General features: G+C 40.5%; 1 protein-coding gene across 1 annotated transcript in view; it reads right to left on the reverse strand.

Annotated features, from left to right (window-relative positions):
- GNAT3 (G protein subunit alpha transducin 3) overlaps positions 1-6,310 on the reverse strand; it is a 30,196-nt gene extending 23,886 nt beyond the window's left edge. The window contains exon 1 of the mRNA XM_067564001.1: positions 6,193-6,310. Within this exon, the coding sequence (XP_067420102.1) occupies positions 6,193-6,310 (118 nt within the window). The remainder of the gene's footprint in view (positions 1-6,192) is intronic.
- Between the last annotated feature and the right edge of the window lie 11,535 nt (positions 6,311-17,845).

Here is a 17,845-nt window from a genome sequence, read left to right on the forward strand (position 1 = left end):
TTAGGCTCAGTCTTGAGTATGGGGTCGCTCTTAGCTACGCTTTTGCTCCCAAGGCAGTGGGATAGTAGAACTTTATTGCAGCCCTGAATCTTTCCTTCCTTCTTTCCTCATGTTCAGCCAGCTCCTCTGGCCAGAGCATTTAAGGGGCTGGGGACAGAGAGTCATGACTGTTTTCACATCCCACCCCTCCTTCACAGGGAACAGCAGCAACTGAGCCGAGACCCAGAATCACAATAGGTCTTAAATGGCTGCACAGAGGCTTGGGGCCTTGGCTCCCTCCTGTTCCCCTGTGAGAATTATGGCTAATGATAATCCTATCCTTCTATGTATAACTTATGTCTGGATGGAGTTAGAAAAAGAAGAAAAGTTTGTAACACTGGACAACACTCATTCCTGGAGTTATGTACCGTGGGAGCTATTACAAAGTTAATATAATAATGGTTATTTATTAAGTATTACCTACTGCTTTTCATCCATAGATCTCAAAGAGCTTTACAAAGGGGATCAGTATCTTTATCCCCATTTTACAGATGGGGAAACTGAGGCACTGAGCGTGGAAGAAAAGTATCCAGCAGGCCAGCAGAAGAGCCAGGAATGGATCCCAGGTCTTCTCAGTGCCCATCCAGTGCTCTAGCCAATAGGCAACATGGCCTCCTTCTAACTATTTCACAGTTACTGTATCTCCTACTTGGAATAACAGGTGAAAACTGAGGTAAATTCCATTAATTTTTTCCATGCAGGAAGGTTAGTCACATTCAGTTGCAATAACTGTTAATTTAGATTAAGGGAATAAATAATAAAACAAGAATGCAAAAGTGAAGTCCCCGTGTGTGTGTGAGAGAGAGAGTCAGTGTGAGACAGAGAGCAGTGTGCATCTCCTTTGTAACGCGCTGCTTCACTTACACTCATAAAACAGCAGCTCCCTCTGCAGATCCAGGCCCCAGGAAATGTAAAGGTGCAATACAAAATAACTACCTGTGCCATAGACTCTCTGTAGTATCTACAAATAAGTGACGTTTTTATGGCACCTGCTGTGTAACTATTCAGGAACAACACAAATAACTCTTTGTTAGTAGTTTTTAGTCTAGGAATGGGCAAACTACTTTGAATGAAAAAGAACTGACCCTAATTTTAGTCTACAGAACAAAGCAAACCCAAACCATTTCTGAAGCTTGGAAACATTCAGTTAACTTTTGAAAATATCTGTGTTTCCTGCTGAGTTTGGCAGGAAAGACTCTTGGTATGAATTTTGAACTTGGTATCTTCAAAGGCCTGCAAAGCATCAGAGAACATATTTTCAAAAGTGGTCTCTGAAGTTGAGTGCCTTTATTTTAATTTCTCCAGTTGTGCACCCCTCAAAATGAAGCCACTCCCAATATCAGTGGCCACTTTTGAAAATTGGGGTCTGTTCCCAAGAGATGCAGGATACTTGCAACTTCCAGTGACATCAGTGGGGGTGCAAGGTACTTGACAAATCTCAGGGCTGGGCCCCTACAACATTACTGTGAGTCAAAGAATTATTTTATTATTTTACGGATTGGAACAGAGTGCCTGAAATTATACAGGGAGTCACTGGCAAAACCAGGAGAAAAAATTAAGGATTCCTGGCCCCTAGACCCATTCTCAGTCTATCAGGGCTTGTTGTTGATATATAAGAAAAGACTTATTTTTTTCCTGAATGGAATGTGAAATGGAAATGTTTTTGAAAACCTGTTCTTGTGATATTTAGAGCCTAAACTCAAGATGTTTGAATCAGAGGGATAAAGTGTGAAAAAATGTCCTAATTCTTGGATGCTTCTTTGAACTAAACCTATGAACTTTTAAATCTATAACAGGGTATTTCTAACTATCTGATATATACTCTTCATTGATGCTCAGATTAGTATAAATGGCTGACATAAAACTTGTTTCTAAAAGACATGGGATAGAGAATTGCTTTAAGTATTAAGTCCACAAAGGTTAAGAGTTAGTTCCACCAGGAATGAATTTGACCCTTTGATCATTTTAAAGAATATTGTTAATTAGAATGAATGACAACAGGAAGGAAGGAAGGAAAGAACATTTTTAACAGATTCTGAATGACTAGGATTTAAAAAATGCAACTGCTGATTGATGCAGTGATCAGTGGTCATGATGAGGACAGACCCATGGAATTAAGCAGTAGGCCACAACTTTTCTTACATTTTAGCGCAGGGGCGGGGCACTACCTGCCCATCACTCATTATCTCCTGTAGCAGGCCTTTAATTTGTTCCACTGTGGGAGTGGATTGGATGGAGGGAAGCATGAAAGAAGTTCTAAAACTATATGTGAGAAACAGGAGGTGAAAAGAGCAGTAAAGATTGGTATGGGTTTAGGGAATAAACTTGACTTTGTCTACACTAGTTCATGTGAGACTTATGTGAATCAGAAACCTGCAGTTCTGTGTATCCCCATTTCTGTTCCAAGAGCAACACTCAGCATTTCCATACTAAAACACCTTGTACAGATAATGGAAATTGAACTAAATAAGGGTGTCTTCATTTTTGTAGGTGGTTTCATACTTTTAGTGTGACCACTTGAAAGCTGTAGACTCCAGAGAGATTAACCTAAGTACTAAATCCTTCTCTTGGTAAAAACACCACTGGAAACAGTACATTTGATTACATACATTGTTTTAATCATAAGGGTCTTATGGCCACTCTCAAGACTCTTATAATTTGCAGCTCCTCCAGAACGTTTCCTACCAACCTATGTTGACCTCTGGTCCATAATACAGTGGCAATATATGGTCTGAATGGGTACAAATCTGTCTACATGATAATCTTTTTCTATGATGATCAGTATAGTATGATGATCAATATCAGTATGGTCATAGTGAAATTGTGTTCTTGGTGATTGTTAAGGAGATAACATCTTCTGCACAAAAAATAGCTGTCCCATGCTCAAAGCACGGCCATCCTCTATACATTTCCCCAACCCTGCGCTACTTTGTGATCTCAAAATGGATTTTCACTCAGGTAACTCTATTGACTGCAGTGTAGTTACTCTGGATTTACACTGGCGTAAGTGAAAGGAGAATCAGGTCCAAGATCTTACTCAGAGGTGGGAATGGACCAAAAGCCCTTAGTAACCTAAGCTTTGGGGAAGTTCCAGCTTTGGAGATAGCTCCAAATTCTATCGACTTGGTCCAGACCTGGACCGGCCCACACTGCTCGTTAGCCATGGAAGGAGGCACATGCTGCAGCAGAACAAGTGCAGGTGCAGCAGCTTTGCTCCCCTGGATTTCAGGGAGGCACTTGGTTCCCTCTGTGACAAGCCATCGTTGCACTAGCCCTAGTACAGTCTTAGTGGCCCCATATATTTTTTTTAAAGGACAAGTTAATTGGGATCTGCTAAACCCAAAAATCTTCTTTTCCCTTCACTTGCTTTTTTATAAATAGTTGCCTCTTCATTGTCCACATCAGAGATTCCACAAGGGAAAAACCTGCCCACATATTTCCCATTGAAAAGACTGAGATCTTTAGCTGAGGAAGAAGGTGAATAAAAGGGGGCATGATTGAAATATACAAAATAATGAATGGCTTTGAGGAGGTAGATCAGGCTATTCACCTTGTCTCTTGATGCAAGGACAAGAGGACCGTGAATGACATTGAAAGATGGCAAATTTAAAACCAATAAAAAGACATACTTTTTCATATAACATGCAGTTAGGCCATGGAACTCATTGCCACAAGATCTTAATGGAGTTCAACAAGGTATTGAACTCTTATCTGGAGAAGCATACCCAGAATCATAATAATAAACACTGAAAAAGAAGAGTTTTGTAAGGGATAAAGCTGCTCAATCCTCACAGTATAATGCAACCTCTAAATAACGGGGCTGTGGGAAGAAAATTTTCCTGGTGGCAGGTTAGCCCATAATTGCCATCTTTTGGTTTTCCCAAAACTTACTTTGCAGCAACTGGACAGAGTCAGAGTCAGGCTACTGGAGTAGATGGAACATGGATCTGATCCAGTATGGCAATTCCAATATTTCCTACTAGTATCTAGTTAGCTAGTTATTGTTTATGGCTACAATAAGATTTTTTTTTTCTAGAGCTGGTCAATTATTTTGACTAAAATCTTTGTCAACATTTGTAATTTCAAAATTTTTTTTATTTTTAAGATTCTTTCTTCCCCAGGTTTTAGAATCATAGAATATTAGAGTTGGAAGGGACCTCAGGAGGTCATCTAGTCCAACCCCCTGCTCAAAGCAGGACTAACCTCAGCTATATCATCCCAACCAGGGCTTTGTCAAGCCTCAGCTTAAAAACCTCTAAGGATGGAGATTCCACCACCTCCCTAGGTAACCCATTCCAGTGCTTCACCACCCTCCTAGTAAAAAACTTTTTCCTAATGTCCAACCTAGACCTCCCGCCCTGCAACTTGAGACCGTTGCTCCTTGTTCTGTCATCTGCCACCACCGAGAACAGCCTAGCCCCATCCTCCCTGGAACCCCCTTTCAGGTAGTTAAAGGCCGCTATCAAATCCCCCCTCACTCTTCTCTTTTGCAGACTAAACAAGCCCAGTTCCCTCAGCCTCTCCTCATAAGCCTTGTGCTCCAGCCCCCTAATCATTTTTGTTGCCCTCCGCTGGACTCTCTCCAACTTCTCCACATCCTTTTTGTTTTGACTAGCTTTAGTTTGTCTCCAAGAAGACAGTAATTTATCTTACTGTGGCACATGACCTGCATATTCACTACAGGGTAGAAAAGTTTTTTAACCTGCAATTCAGGCTATACAAGGAACACTTTCTCATGGTTCTATATGGTCACACTCGGTCTGCCTTTTTGCCAGTAATAATAAATACTTAATAATATCTAGCTCTTATATAGCATTTTTCATCAGCAGATTGCAAAGATAGATCCCTTTAGCATTACTGCTTTGGTAATTTTCCAGGGAAAACTTTCATTAAAAAATAGGTAGTATTTGCCAGTGTGATATGCAACTAAATATCTCTTAACATATTTACAACTTTTCCCTCTTAAAATATTACATCATATCCTTAATATGATGTAACTAAGAACTCTTTTCAATATCATAAGTTTTACTAAACTGGTGCCTCCTCATTATTGCTTGAGAGATCTATGATTTTATGTTTTCTCAGAATTTATTTAAATGTATTTAAATTTAAAAATTTATATTTATTTTATTTAAGGGTTAAAGCTTCATCTGGTGTCAGTTGAGGACTTGTATAAAACTGAAGTCAATGGAGTTATGCTGATTTACATTAGCCCAGGATCTGGTAAAGATAAACTACAATGTAAAAGCTTTTGTAAGCATTTAATAAATACAGTTATAGTAAGTCCTATGCATCTGATCCAACATATTTATATTGTTACGCCACATATACTATTAGATGTTATAAAGAAGACTGTTAAGAAAATCTGTAGGAGTGCATAGCGTACTGATGGAAGTCTGATAAATTCCAAACTTGCTCATGGACAGGACTAATATTGTGCCATTACTCATGCTGCCTATTAACAGGCATTCCCTAGTTCACAGTTTGTAGCAGGAGAAATAGTACATAGGAAAATCCATCTGCATTAACTTCACATCATCCGCTACCACAAATTGTACACAGAAGCATTTTTACATATAGAAATGTTCACTAAACCATCTGTTTGTACTGTATGCAGCAAGCTGCAACAGTTTTGCAAATTTAAAACAATTAACACATTTTCATGAGCCAGTTGCACTTGTGGTTTTTTTGTTGAATCAGTTGACTCCTTCAATCCATTTGCTAGTGCATTTAGGCTGTGTTTATTGTACGTTACCTCTTACTTTCTGTATTATACATTACAAAAGATAACAGCAAATACTCTAATTATTCTAGCAGTGATTTCTCTTCCTCAGATTCTTTCATTCCAGGGATTTAAATGATCTAAAAATGATTAAATGTAACAAAACCATATTCATTTTCAACCTGTTCCTCGCCTCTTAACTGCTTGTCCCTATCATTCATTTCATGACATAAAACGGGTGCCAGCCATGACTGTAAGATCACAAAACTTTTTTGTATTTATTATTTTACACAATTGTTTGCTTTAAAGTAAAATTGTAAAAGCTGGAAAATCATTGAATTGAAATTTAGTTTCGATGTGAAAATAATTACTTAACGGAAGGAATAATAGATTATTATTATTATTATTAATATTATTAATTAATTATTTACCCAACAAGAGCAATTTGACTGTCCTGGAATCCTGCTCTGCATCTTCCTGGAGTTTCTTTTCCAGTTCCTTTGATCTTCTGGCAGACTCCTTACTTTCTGAACTGACTCCACTACCCATGGTGTGGTGTTACAGACTCACTTTATTGTCCTAGCTAGTTTATTTCCAATTAGAAGAGCTGCTTAAGTTAAAACAGGCAATGCAACAGCAATTTTAGAGTGAAGTCTAAAATTCCCGTTGAGCCTTCTATCTATAGATTGCCTTCAGACTCATCAGTTGCTTTTCATCCATCACATGATCCAGAGATGGCACAAACAGGGATTTACATAGGAACATGGAATTACTCTGTTATGATGACAACAAATTAAAATATCCTACTCAGCTATTATAGCTATGGAAAATCATGATATAAGAACATAGGAATTTCCATATGGGATCAGAGCAGCAGTCCATCTATCCAGTCTCTGACAATGGTCGGTACCAGATGCTTCAGAGGAAAGTACAAGAAACCTGAAGTGCTCAATTACAGAATAACTTGGCTATAGGGAAAGTGAGTTTCTCACCCCATGAGTCAGTGGCTGGATTATGCCCTGGTGCATAAAGGTTTATTATATTCCTTCCAAACATTTGGGTGCATTTATTTTTTAATCCTTACTAATGTAACTCAGAGTGTTCTTGTTATTCACACACAAATGTCTAGGTTAGGGCTAGTAACTGATGATGTCGCATCATTAAGAATAAGTTAGCTAGTAACATGTGAGGATGTCTAAATGTTCTTCAGTTTCACACTATTATGATAATATGCACTAACTGCTTTTCAGACTTTGTAACAATACATAGCCTCTGGAATACACTTTTGTGTGGCTATCTTTTGGTAAAAGCTATGATGTCTTTGCCAATTCCTATCATCCCATTAACTGTTATGGAACATAGTACAGTTGGCATTTAGTTAGAAATATCGTCCCCCTTTTTTTGTGGAAGAACAGGCTTTTCTGAAGATAAAAGGCCAAATTCTCTTCCCTCCTATGGTCACTTTGTGCCAGTCAGCCAATGCAAAGGTCTTACAAAGCCACTGGATCCAACCAGGTGGAAATTTCTCCTGGCATGGGGAAGTCACTAGTGTTATGGCACTGGCTGCTATAGTCTAAACATGGGTAAGGCTGGTATAGAACCCCTAAAGACTGGAGGGATGGAAACAACTCCTTTTCAGTCCCTTCTGTCCAGCTGCATTCAGTACATATTGGAGGCAGCTGAGAATTTAATTCAAATGATGTCCAGTTTTTATTCATTCCTTATTTTAAACTCTCTTAAAAATCAGTGGGTGAAATCCTGGCCTTGAAGTCAATGGTTGTTTTGCCATTGACTTTAATGATGCCAGCGTTATACTCAATAAAAGTTTTGCCGATTGTGTAAGTAAGTAGGTGCCCAGATTCCATAGTGATGAGTGGTATATAAATTACTTTGCCCAGGTCATTCCTCTGTATCTCTTCATTGTCTCCCCTTTCTTTATTTTATCAGACATAAACTACTTGTCTTCATTTTCAAGGCTCTTCGTGACCCATTCCCACCCTACCCATCATCTCACTCAGCATGGAAAGGTTGATTCTTGCCTCTGATCAGCATGTGATGAAAGCCTCCATGACCAACATGTTAAAGATGTAAACAAGCATCTTCATGCTTTCCCCCATGCTGCCATCTCCTGCAAACGTCATCAACTAACTCATTATCCTCCTTCGAAACCTTCCTCAAAACTAGGCTTCTCTGTGATGTTTACAAAAAGCTTGACAACAGTTAGGCTGCCAGTGCAGAGATCCCTGCTGATCATGCTGACCAAGTCTGTCCCTTTATCTCCTTGTCCTCCTCTGTCTGTCTGTCCTGATCCAGCTGTTGTCTCTTGTCTCATACCTAGACTGGAAGCTCGTTGGGGGCAAGGACCATCTTTTTTGTTCTGTGCTTGTACTAGCTGAACAGTGGCAGCCTGTTCCATGAGTTGAGCTCGTAGGCGCTACGGTAACACAAATAAACAAAATATTTCAGGATTTATCCTGTAAAGACTAGCAGAGGGAAATATAAGTGACAAGATAGAAGCAGGTGAGGTTAGATATATTTTCAGACAAGATGTGAAATGAGAATGAGCACAAGGGGGCAGGGCAGAGAGACTAAGAAGGGTGTGGGATCAGGAACTGCAGAGGAGATGTTTCTGGTACCGGCAGTGGCCAGACTGTGAGAAGTAAGAGGAAGGAGGCCAGTACTAGATGAGGTGAGTGTACAGAGAAAAGAATAAAGCAAGAGCAAGCATGGTATCAATTGGCTACATTCCCATTGGAACAGAAGGGGGTTCATTTCCCAACTGAGACATAGATCCTTTCCTCTGTGTAGGTCCCGTTAGGTAATGGGTATTATCCCCACACATCAAGAAGAAACACAGGCCAGTGCAGAGGTCTGCAGATTTGACTCCTGCATTACCTCCTTATTACTCAGTGGAGGAGCTCTACCAGAAAGAAAACTATATTTTTAATGACTCCCTGCATTGCTCTTCTATAGGCATTTCTGCCCCACCAGTTGCTAAATGTCAACAACTCAGTTTTGCATATTTATTTACACAGCAAAAAAACACTCTGCTCTGTTAAGTCAACATTGCTGCTATGTTTATTCTTTAAAATAACAGGTAATAAAATCTCTGTGCATAACCAAATCTTTCCAGTCTTTTTTTAAGAGATGAAATCACAGAGCCACATCTTTGCAATATTTGTGCCAGGCATCTGTTTATCAGAATTTGAGCTCCAATTAACTTCAGAGTGTTAGATTTTTAAAGCAATACATCTATATGTATAATTATGGGCATTGAAGTGATTTACAAGTTAACTGATAAGTTCACAAGCCTAGATGGAAGAACAACATTGTTTCAAAACTATGGGCCTAATTCACCACTGTGTTGCTTCCGTTTTATATTGGCATAATGGAGTTATACCAGCATAAAACTGGAGTAGTGCAATGGCTAACTAGACCCTATAATGGTTCTTCTGTGTCTTGCACCTTCTGTAGTCATTTATACCAGTGCAAAGTGACTATAAATGAATCAGAAAGAGAGTGTTACTCCCTCTTTGCACTCACTTAGCACAGAAGCAAGGCAGTGGGGAAAAAATCAGATCTATAATTTCTACAGTGTTTAAAATAAAAAATTCCAGCTAGCTCTAGTTACTAGCATGATTATGTACAGGAACTCGCTTCAATTAAATTGCTAGCTTAGGGGAGCTGTAATTAAAGTGTAATTATAGTCATAAAGATAAAAACAAATACTTTAATTAATGAGCTGTTAGTTGGTATATCATAACTATAAAATAATATCTTCTTACCCATTAGACCTACACACTCCTGTTTCCTAAATCATATCCAAATATTTCATTTAAAACAGTTTTTCTACTTTTTATTCCTATTAGCCAGTACAGCTGTGGGAGAATGCAGTGAGTTCTATTCTAGCTTGATCTGTAAACTAACTACATTTGATATCAAAGTCAGGGGGAAACAGTAAGTCTGGACTCATTTTTGGATTAGTAATTCAATTTATATTCAATTTATATTACTGGACTTTTACTGGGAGTGCACAGTAGATGGTGCTGGTATTCAAAGCAGTGTGTGGTAATGGTACTATTTTGCCAATAAGGGAAATCGTAGAGAAGAGACATTTTAAATAATTTTTTTTAAAGGAATGGGATCAGTTTGAAAATTTGGATGTGTATTTGGGTTCTGAACATCCCAAAATAAGGGTTTGTTCAGATCCCGGGTTCTGATTTTGCAAATTATAAGAGAGTCTAAAAACTTTTGCTGTGGATCCAGTTTTAAATTTCAAAGCTCCCCAACATTTTTTTCTTCCCAATAAGAGAGAGCCAAGTAAGGAAATATCTTTTTCTTTCTTTCTTTCTTTATTTCTTTCTTTCTTTCTTTCTGCATATTTTTAAAGCAAAGAATGACATTTTATTGACTGGAGTCTGCTCTTTCCCAACCAAATAAATGAAAATGTGAGTGAGAAGAGGAGGAAATTTAATCAAGCAAAACAATTCAGTAAGTCCAGGATCCCTAAGTTTTATGGACCTGACCAGTGCCCATTCAATGGAGTCAATGGAAATGTTATAAATGATGTTAATGGGCATTGGATTGTGACCTACGTGATCATCCCAGGAACAATGCACATGAGAAAATGGAGCTACTCCAAAGCTGTTTGGCTCATGAGGATGTTGAAAGGTTTCTATCATCCTGCTAAAGGATACCACAGCTTTATGAACCAACCTGGCAATTGTGACCTTCTTCTAGTATTAAAGCATTTAGGAAATGGATGGTTTTTCATATTGATTCTCTTTAATTGGATTTCATTGCTTCCAGCTTTTGTATTTTAAAATTTAAAACACTGCATGTAGGTTTGGTTCTACATCAACATGAAGTGCTGAGTCTTCTCTTCTCCACACACTCCTCTCCTTAGCAAGCAAACACTAGCCCCAAGAAGGGGTCGTTAGGATGGCAGTAGGAGCAAGAAACACTTCACTTTTGTGGCATGAGGTTATAAGGAAATCCTTGCTAGCATTTATAGAGCTTCTCTGCTCCCTCAGTATCTTCAACACTCTTTCACTCTTTTTTGCCAGGTGAGTGTCCGAGAATCCAGACTCCCAGAGATGTTGCATGGATGGAGAGGCAGTGGCTTATACTATGCACCCACCACTCAAAGACCCCGACGGGAAAGTGCTGTCCCTGAAGGCCAAGAAGGAGAATGCAGGAGGACACTGAGCTACAGGAAACCATCAAAGGAGCACAGTGAGTCAGGGTGTTGTGCTTCCCCTGAAAATATTTTGTGTCAATAGGGGGTTCCTGTTGAGAAGAGGACACTTGCATTGGGTTCTCATGAGGCAGGCAGGGCTCAAGAAGTAGGGCTGGGAAATTACTAGTGGCCTAATTTCAGGATGTGGACTGAGGCATGTGTAATAAGCAATATCCGGGGCTAATATTGTGTAAGAGATCCACAATAAATTGCAAACCCACTTGAAATTGAAAGTTTTTTGATAACAACACACTTTTCCACAAAAAAATTTGCCAAGTTTCATGGTTTTCCCAAGCAGAAACATTCCAGAGTCAAGGAACCGTAGACAAATTTGAAATGATTTGGTCTAATGTTTTATATTTGATTAATTCTTAGCAGATGGAAACTGAGATGTCATTCTCCTTTCCCTTCTCTGCCCCTCCCTTCCCTTCCTTTACTTTTCTGCTCTTTGGTGCTTTTTCTGTGATCCCCTTATTTCGGGGAGGAGGGGGAAATCAATAAAATATAAATACATAAATGAAAAGTTATCCCTATAAAAATCATCCAGTGTTCAAGTAGGAACGGGTCAGTTACTGCAACTATTAATGCCTTCCTTGCATTATTCCTCCTGTTGTGAAGTTTTTTCCGTGTGCTATATATGTTTCTAAGGAAGCTTAAGAACTATGTTATCTAACATGTTAGTCACTTCTAGCTCTGCTGACTGTAATTGCTGGGGTCAAATTTAGCTTTTATCTACTGATTAATCCTGCTTTCATCCTACTGCTTGTATCAATGGAACACTGTTGCAAAAAAACCAAAGATAATTCTGGTATGTATTAGCAAGAGTGTTGTAAGCAAGAATGAGAAGTAATCCTTCCCCTCTACTCCGCACTGATTAGGCCTCAGCTGGAATATTGTGTCCAGTTCTGGGCGTCACATATCAAGAAAGATGTGGACAAATTGGAGAAAGTCCAGGGAAGAGCAACAAAAATTATTAAAGGTCTAGAAAACATGATCTATGAGGGAAGATTGAAAAAATTGGGTTTGTTTAGTCTGGAGAAGAGAAGACTGAGTGGGGACATGATAACAGTTTTCAAGTACATAAAAGATTGTTACAAGGAGGAGGGAGAAAAATTGTTCTCTTTAACCTCTGAGGATAAGACAAGAAGCAATGGGCTTAAATTGCAACAAGGGTGGTTTAGGTTGAACATTAGGAAAAACTCCCTAACTGTCAGGGTCGTTAAGCACTGGGATAAATTGCCTTGGGAGGTTGTGGAATCTCCATCTTTGGAGATTTTTAAGAGCAGGTTAGAGAAACATCTGTCATGGATGGTCTAATTAATACTCAGTCCTGCCTTGAATTCAGAGGACTCGACTAGAAGACCTATTGAGGTCCCTTCCGAACTTCTACGATTCTAATTAGGCATCATCAGTATACTGAAGGTAGTGTGGTCCATGTCTCCATACTAAGCCCCCTCATGGCCTCATAGATAAGTTGATTAGAGCTGGTCAAGAAATAGAAAAACATTTTATTGAAATGTTTCATAATTTAGAATTTATTTTTATTTCACAGGGTTCAAAATGGAACTTTTGAAAAAACTTTGATTTCTCTCTTTCCTTCTGCATTTTGTTGGGGATGGGGGAATACCATGGAGTACAATAAAATGAATAGTGTCTGGGCCTTCCTCCCCCCCAAACACTTTGTTGCTACCCTCACCCTTTCCACTCTGTAATGTATCAAAAGTTCTCCAAATTTCCAAAGCTAGAGAACTTTTGAAAAATAAGAGTGGAGGAAAAAGAGAAACAAAACACCTAGACATCATTCATTCTATTGCATTCATTGGGAAGAAGAAGGTTGGGAGGAGGAGGCAGAAATAGGAGGCGGAGGGGAAACAAAATCCAAAATTACAAATATTTTTAATTTTTTGAAAACCAGAAAGAATCAAATTTCAATTTGAAGCTCAACAGAAATTTTCGCTTTCTTGCATTTTAAAGATTCCCAGTTGAAAATGTAATTGAAACTTTCCTTGTGAAAAGTTTCCTTTTTGATGAAACCTCATTTTTTTCAGAAGAATGTTTTTTCCAGTTGAAAATTTTCAGTCACCTAACATTGATGAGGGTGGTAGCTGTTGTGAGGGAATCGTCATGGTGGAAAAACAGCTATTCACAATCTGTCAGAGGCTGTAGCATGGGCAGTCTGACCTAGTGGTTGGAGCCCAGAGCAGAGTCAGGGTCATGGTTAGGGGTCACGGCAGCACCAGAAGCCACACCAAATGTTAAACTGGAGCCAGAGCCAGAAGTCATGTCAAGGGTGCAAAGCCAGACTCAGAAGCTACTTAAAAGGCCAAACTGGAGTCAGTAGCTGGAGTTAGGATGAGGAAACAGGAGTAAGGTGTTGTAACAGGAACAGGGAATGGGAACCAGGATCACCTGCTTGGTACCAACAGTTAAAAAGGGGCTGGAATATCAAAAGTGCTGTTATCAAATGGTTGCAGAAAGTACAGAGAGAAGGCAAAGTTGTGCAGAATCAGGATGTAAATGGATTAAACTATTCCAGTTGGTCTCAATCACATCCACTTTTGTTTACTTAGTTAAGACTACAGCTGGTTGGAGATTCTCCAACTGAATGTGTTTTTCTGTTGCAAAATACTGATTCATTTCAACTGAAATATTTCATAGAGACAGTTCCAATTTGACAAAGTTGTGATGGAACACAGGCAGGGATTCCATCTGAAACCTAACTGGTTTCCTGCCAATCTGCCTATCTGGATCCTCAGCAGCTTGCCTGGTGGACTGACAGGGAGCTGAGAACCTGAAGCCCTGGGGGCTTTGGTTTCCAAGCTACTCTGCAACTCTCCTGGTGAGCTGATGAGAAGCCAAGAATGTGGGAAACTGTGGCTCCCAAGCTCCAAGGATCCTGGCTCTGCTGGGGTTTATAGGCCTGTGGCTTCCCTTCAGGCCATCAGATGAGTTGAGAGAAAGCTGGAAGCCTGAGAGATGTTGTTTCCATTGTTGACTCATATTTAGCTTGTCATCCACTATGATCCCTTCCGGCAGTACTCCTTCCTAGGCAGTCATTTCCCGCTTTGTGTGTGTGCAACTGATTGTGCCTTCCGAGGGGACTACTTTGCATTTGTCCTTATTGAATTTCATCCTATTTACTTTGGTATCATCTGCAAACTGTAGAAGCGTACTCTCTAGGCCATTATTTAAATCATTGATTAAGATATGGAACAGAACCAGACCCAGAACTGATCCCTTTGGGACCCCACTTGATATGTCCTTCCAGCACATCTGACCCTGCTGATGCAAAGGAAGGAGTGACTATTGGTGCCAAGATGCAGGCTAGCTGGCTGAGCTTCAGTCCAGATAAGTTTTGCATGGTCACAAACGTTCTGACTGTATGCATGCCCAGTTTTGAGCTAAATTGAGCCAATTGGTGAATTCCTGATAGTAGACACGTGGCTGAGCTACTAAGTCCACATCCAGATCTGTTCATCCCAAAGATGATCAGGCTTGGGGGTATTGGTTTGGCCCACTAGAGAGAGAAAGAAGCTAAGCACAACATTTGGGTGCAGACCCAGATAAGAACTTCCTTAAGGTTCAGGTTGTCCAGGGCCAGAGATTTTCTTCTTGATTGTATCAAGGAGGAAGCCATGTGAAATGTGTGACTTGTATGAAATTGATCGTCAGGGAGTTGAATCATTAATTTCCCCTGGTTTCTCACAGAAAACAAAGGGAGCAAATAATGCTGGACTAGGCCCTTCTTCTGTAGTTAACAAAGGGTTTAAGCAGGAAGCTAACTTTGGGCCCAAACTGCTGCCATGGAAATTGATGGCCAAACTCCCACTAGCTTCAATGGGAACAATATTAGGCTTTTAGTTTTTTACCTTGTAGCCAAACCAAGATTAATTGTATCTTTGATTTCTCCAGGCATTCTACATACACTGTGGTAATTCTGGAGTTATTTAAACCTACAGCTACTAACTAGCAAGTGTGACAAGTGGAGTGTTACACATTAAGTAGCCTGTTCTCCACCATCTTTCACTTTGTGCAGTCGCTTACACCTGTGCTAAGTGAGAACAAAATGCTACCAAATCTGCAGCACTTTGCACTGCATGAATAACTGCACAACATGCCAGGCTGTGGAGAATCAGCCTTCCTATGTTGCAGTAAAACTGACTCTTGGTTGATTTAGGAGAGGGAGAGTCAATGAGTATGTTAGGAAAGTTAAGTCACACACCAGCCAAAACATAATGCAGTGTGATGAACAGCGAGAGAGCCCTGCAGCTTCTGAGATACAGGACTTCATGTACAGGTTAATGTTATGAGTATGGGCTGATGCTGCTCTATTCCTTATAAGGCTGTTTGACATTTCTCCCTGTTTACTACTGCTGTGGATACAGCTTGTATTTAGAAAACATAGGAGGTAGACTTTCAGAAGGACAAGAGAGGATGCTTGACGTCTAAGTTAAAAGTTCATTTGCCAGTTCAGGGCTGATATAGTGGGGAACATGAGGGAATATCTTAAAATAGAGAGAGCATCTTTTTGTCAACATCCCATTCTGCATTATTTCAATTCCCATGGGAGTAAGTCTTCATAACCTGCCAGCTCCCACAATGCCTTACAGCACAGGAACTGAAGCAAGAGTGAAAACACAAAATTCTCATGTGGTGAGTAGAGCCCCCCATTTTAACCTTTCCCCTATACCCCATTAACACGGGAGAAAAGAAACAAAAGGTTAACATACAACTTTTTCCATGGTGCTGATGAGACAGGAAGCTCCTCCTTCCAGTACAGTGAGCATGTTCCAGCAGGCTGAACTTTAAGCAGCCTGTGATACAGCAGGGTTAGGAGTTACAGATGGAAAACCCTTGTATGCAAAAGCCCTCAAAGGACAAATAAGCCGGATAGGCCCACTTACTCATGGACTGCAGTCCCTTTTTGTAGGGAAGGAGAAGTCAAATAAAAAATATCCCTGAAAGAGCAGCTCTGTTCAGCATAACTGTTTCTGAAGAGCTACTGGAAAACTTTTGACTCCCAGATTTTCAGGAGTACACACATATATGTGCAATGTAATCTTGGTGCTCAGAGGGAGGATTCTATGCTTAGCAAGTTATGTACTGGGTGACAACTCGCTGCACGAAGAGTAGATCCTTTTTTCTCTGGAGGATCTGTTGAGATGTTGAGTGTTATCCCCACCAAAGGGAGGGCATGTGCCTCAGAGATGATGAGCTGCCACTGAGGTCCTGTGCGGTATCTAAAGGGATCTCTAATACTACTCCTAGAACCACTGCCAATGGCGGCAGTCTACTCTTTTTCCTTTGTCCTGCTTCATAGACATTTAGAGCCAGATGCTGACTTCACTACAGCTGCTTTGTGGAAAATAGTTGTCAGATGGATCTGGTCTGCTGCACGTTACCCTTGACTAGGAGAATCCTCAGGTAACATTCAGCTGACTTAATGATTTCTATTGTTATAAGAACTCTGTGTTCTTGGGAACAGGGCACAAAACCCCTACTCTCTCTGGCTCACATGAACACCCCTCACCCCCAGCCCCTGCTTGAACCAGAAACCAAAGGCATCTCAATATGAAAAGGCAGTGGAAGACACACCTAAAACCCTCCCAACAAGGGTGATACAACTCCCCTAGCCTCATCTACATCAAAGATGTAAAAGGAGGCATCCAATTAGCACATCGAATGGAGAACAGAAGCCTCATCTACATCGAAGATGGAACAAGAATTAGCATAGCATATGGAGAACCAAGCTCCAAAGCAGGGACCGCACTGAACTCTGGGATTGGCAAAGCAGGGACACACTGCATGATGGGAAATCTCTGCCCTTGATGTAAATGAACTCACACCTGCACACATCCAGCTCTGCAGTTATCAGACAATTCTAGTTATTGATATGCAAAACACTGAATCTGCCTGGTTGCATTGTGAGCTCCCTCAAGGAACACTGCCCATAGCCAGGAATGATCAGCTCCTTTTGTCCAACATAAAGAAAACCACTCTGGGATACTTCCCTGAGACATTGTTTACCCATAAACAAACCTGGTGTCTACAAAAACCCATACCTAAGTTCAAACCTCTCTTCTGATGCCTGGATCCAAATTCTGCATCAGCTCCACTGGAACTTCCCCTCTTCCTGACTGATCATGTTGGGGGCTCTGCCTGTCTCAAGCGCTCCAGATCCTAAGCTGAACAGCCAGTCTCCTGGGAACCTCTGAGCTGCACGGAGTGGTGAGGCCCCCCCCCACCTTTCCCTCAATACTCTCTCTCTCTCTCTCTCTCAGTCCAGGTATAACTTCCTACTTTTGTAATCAAAGCTAGGCTAGCTTTCTCCAATACCCCAACTGTAATTGTGTAGTATTGTAAGCGTTTGATTGTTTTTCTCTCCTTGCATGGTATCACTGTTAGTATCATAAGTTTTATATACCTGGCAATAAACTAACTGTTATAATCAAGCTGGTGCCAGTCTCTCTCTCTCTCCCAACTTCATTTACTCCCTTGTGTTCTTGGCTTCCCTATCTTGCTCTGCAGCAACGCCTTTTTTACCTAAGCCAAAGATCCCTGGAGTGCCCAACAATCCTATGGGGTTTGCTCATCAAGGGGGTTACTGCTAGAATAATTGTAGAGTGAGGGGGGAGGCAGCTGAAAAGTGCTGCTCAGCCTAGTCTACAGAGTCCAGGGGCATATAAGGGTGGCCGCTGAAAGTGCTGTGTCACCCAGCCTGCTGAGTTCAGGGACATATAAGGGGTCAGCTGAGAGTGCTGATAGCCCAGTCCACTCAGACGCACTCGGTTAATCTGGAATGTGTGTGTGTGTATCTGTGTGGGGTTTATTTGAATCTGGGGCTG

This window comes from Emydura macquarii, unplaced genomic scaffold (genome assembly GCF_026122565.2).
Source record: "Emydura macquarii macquarii isolate MOO-44397 ecotype Brisbane River unplaced genomic scaffold, CSIRO-AGI_Emac_v2 contig_2636, whole genome shotgun sequence".
NCBI lineage: Eukaryota > Metazoa > Chordata > Testudines > Chelidae > Emydura > Emydura macquarii.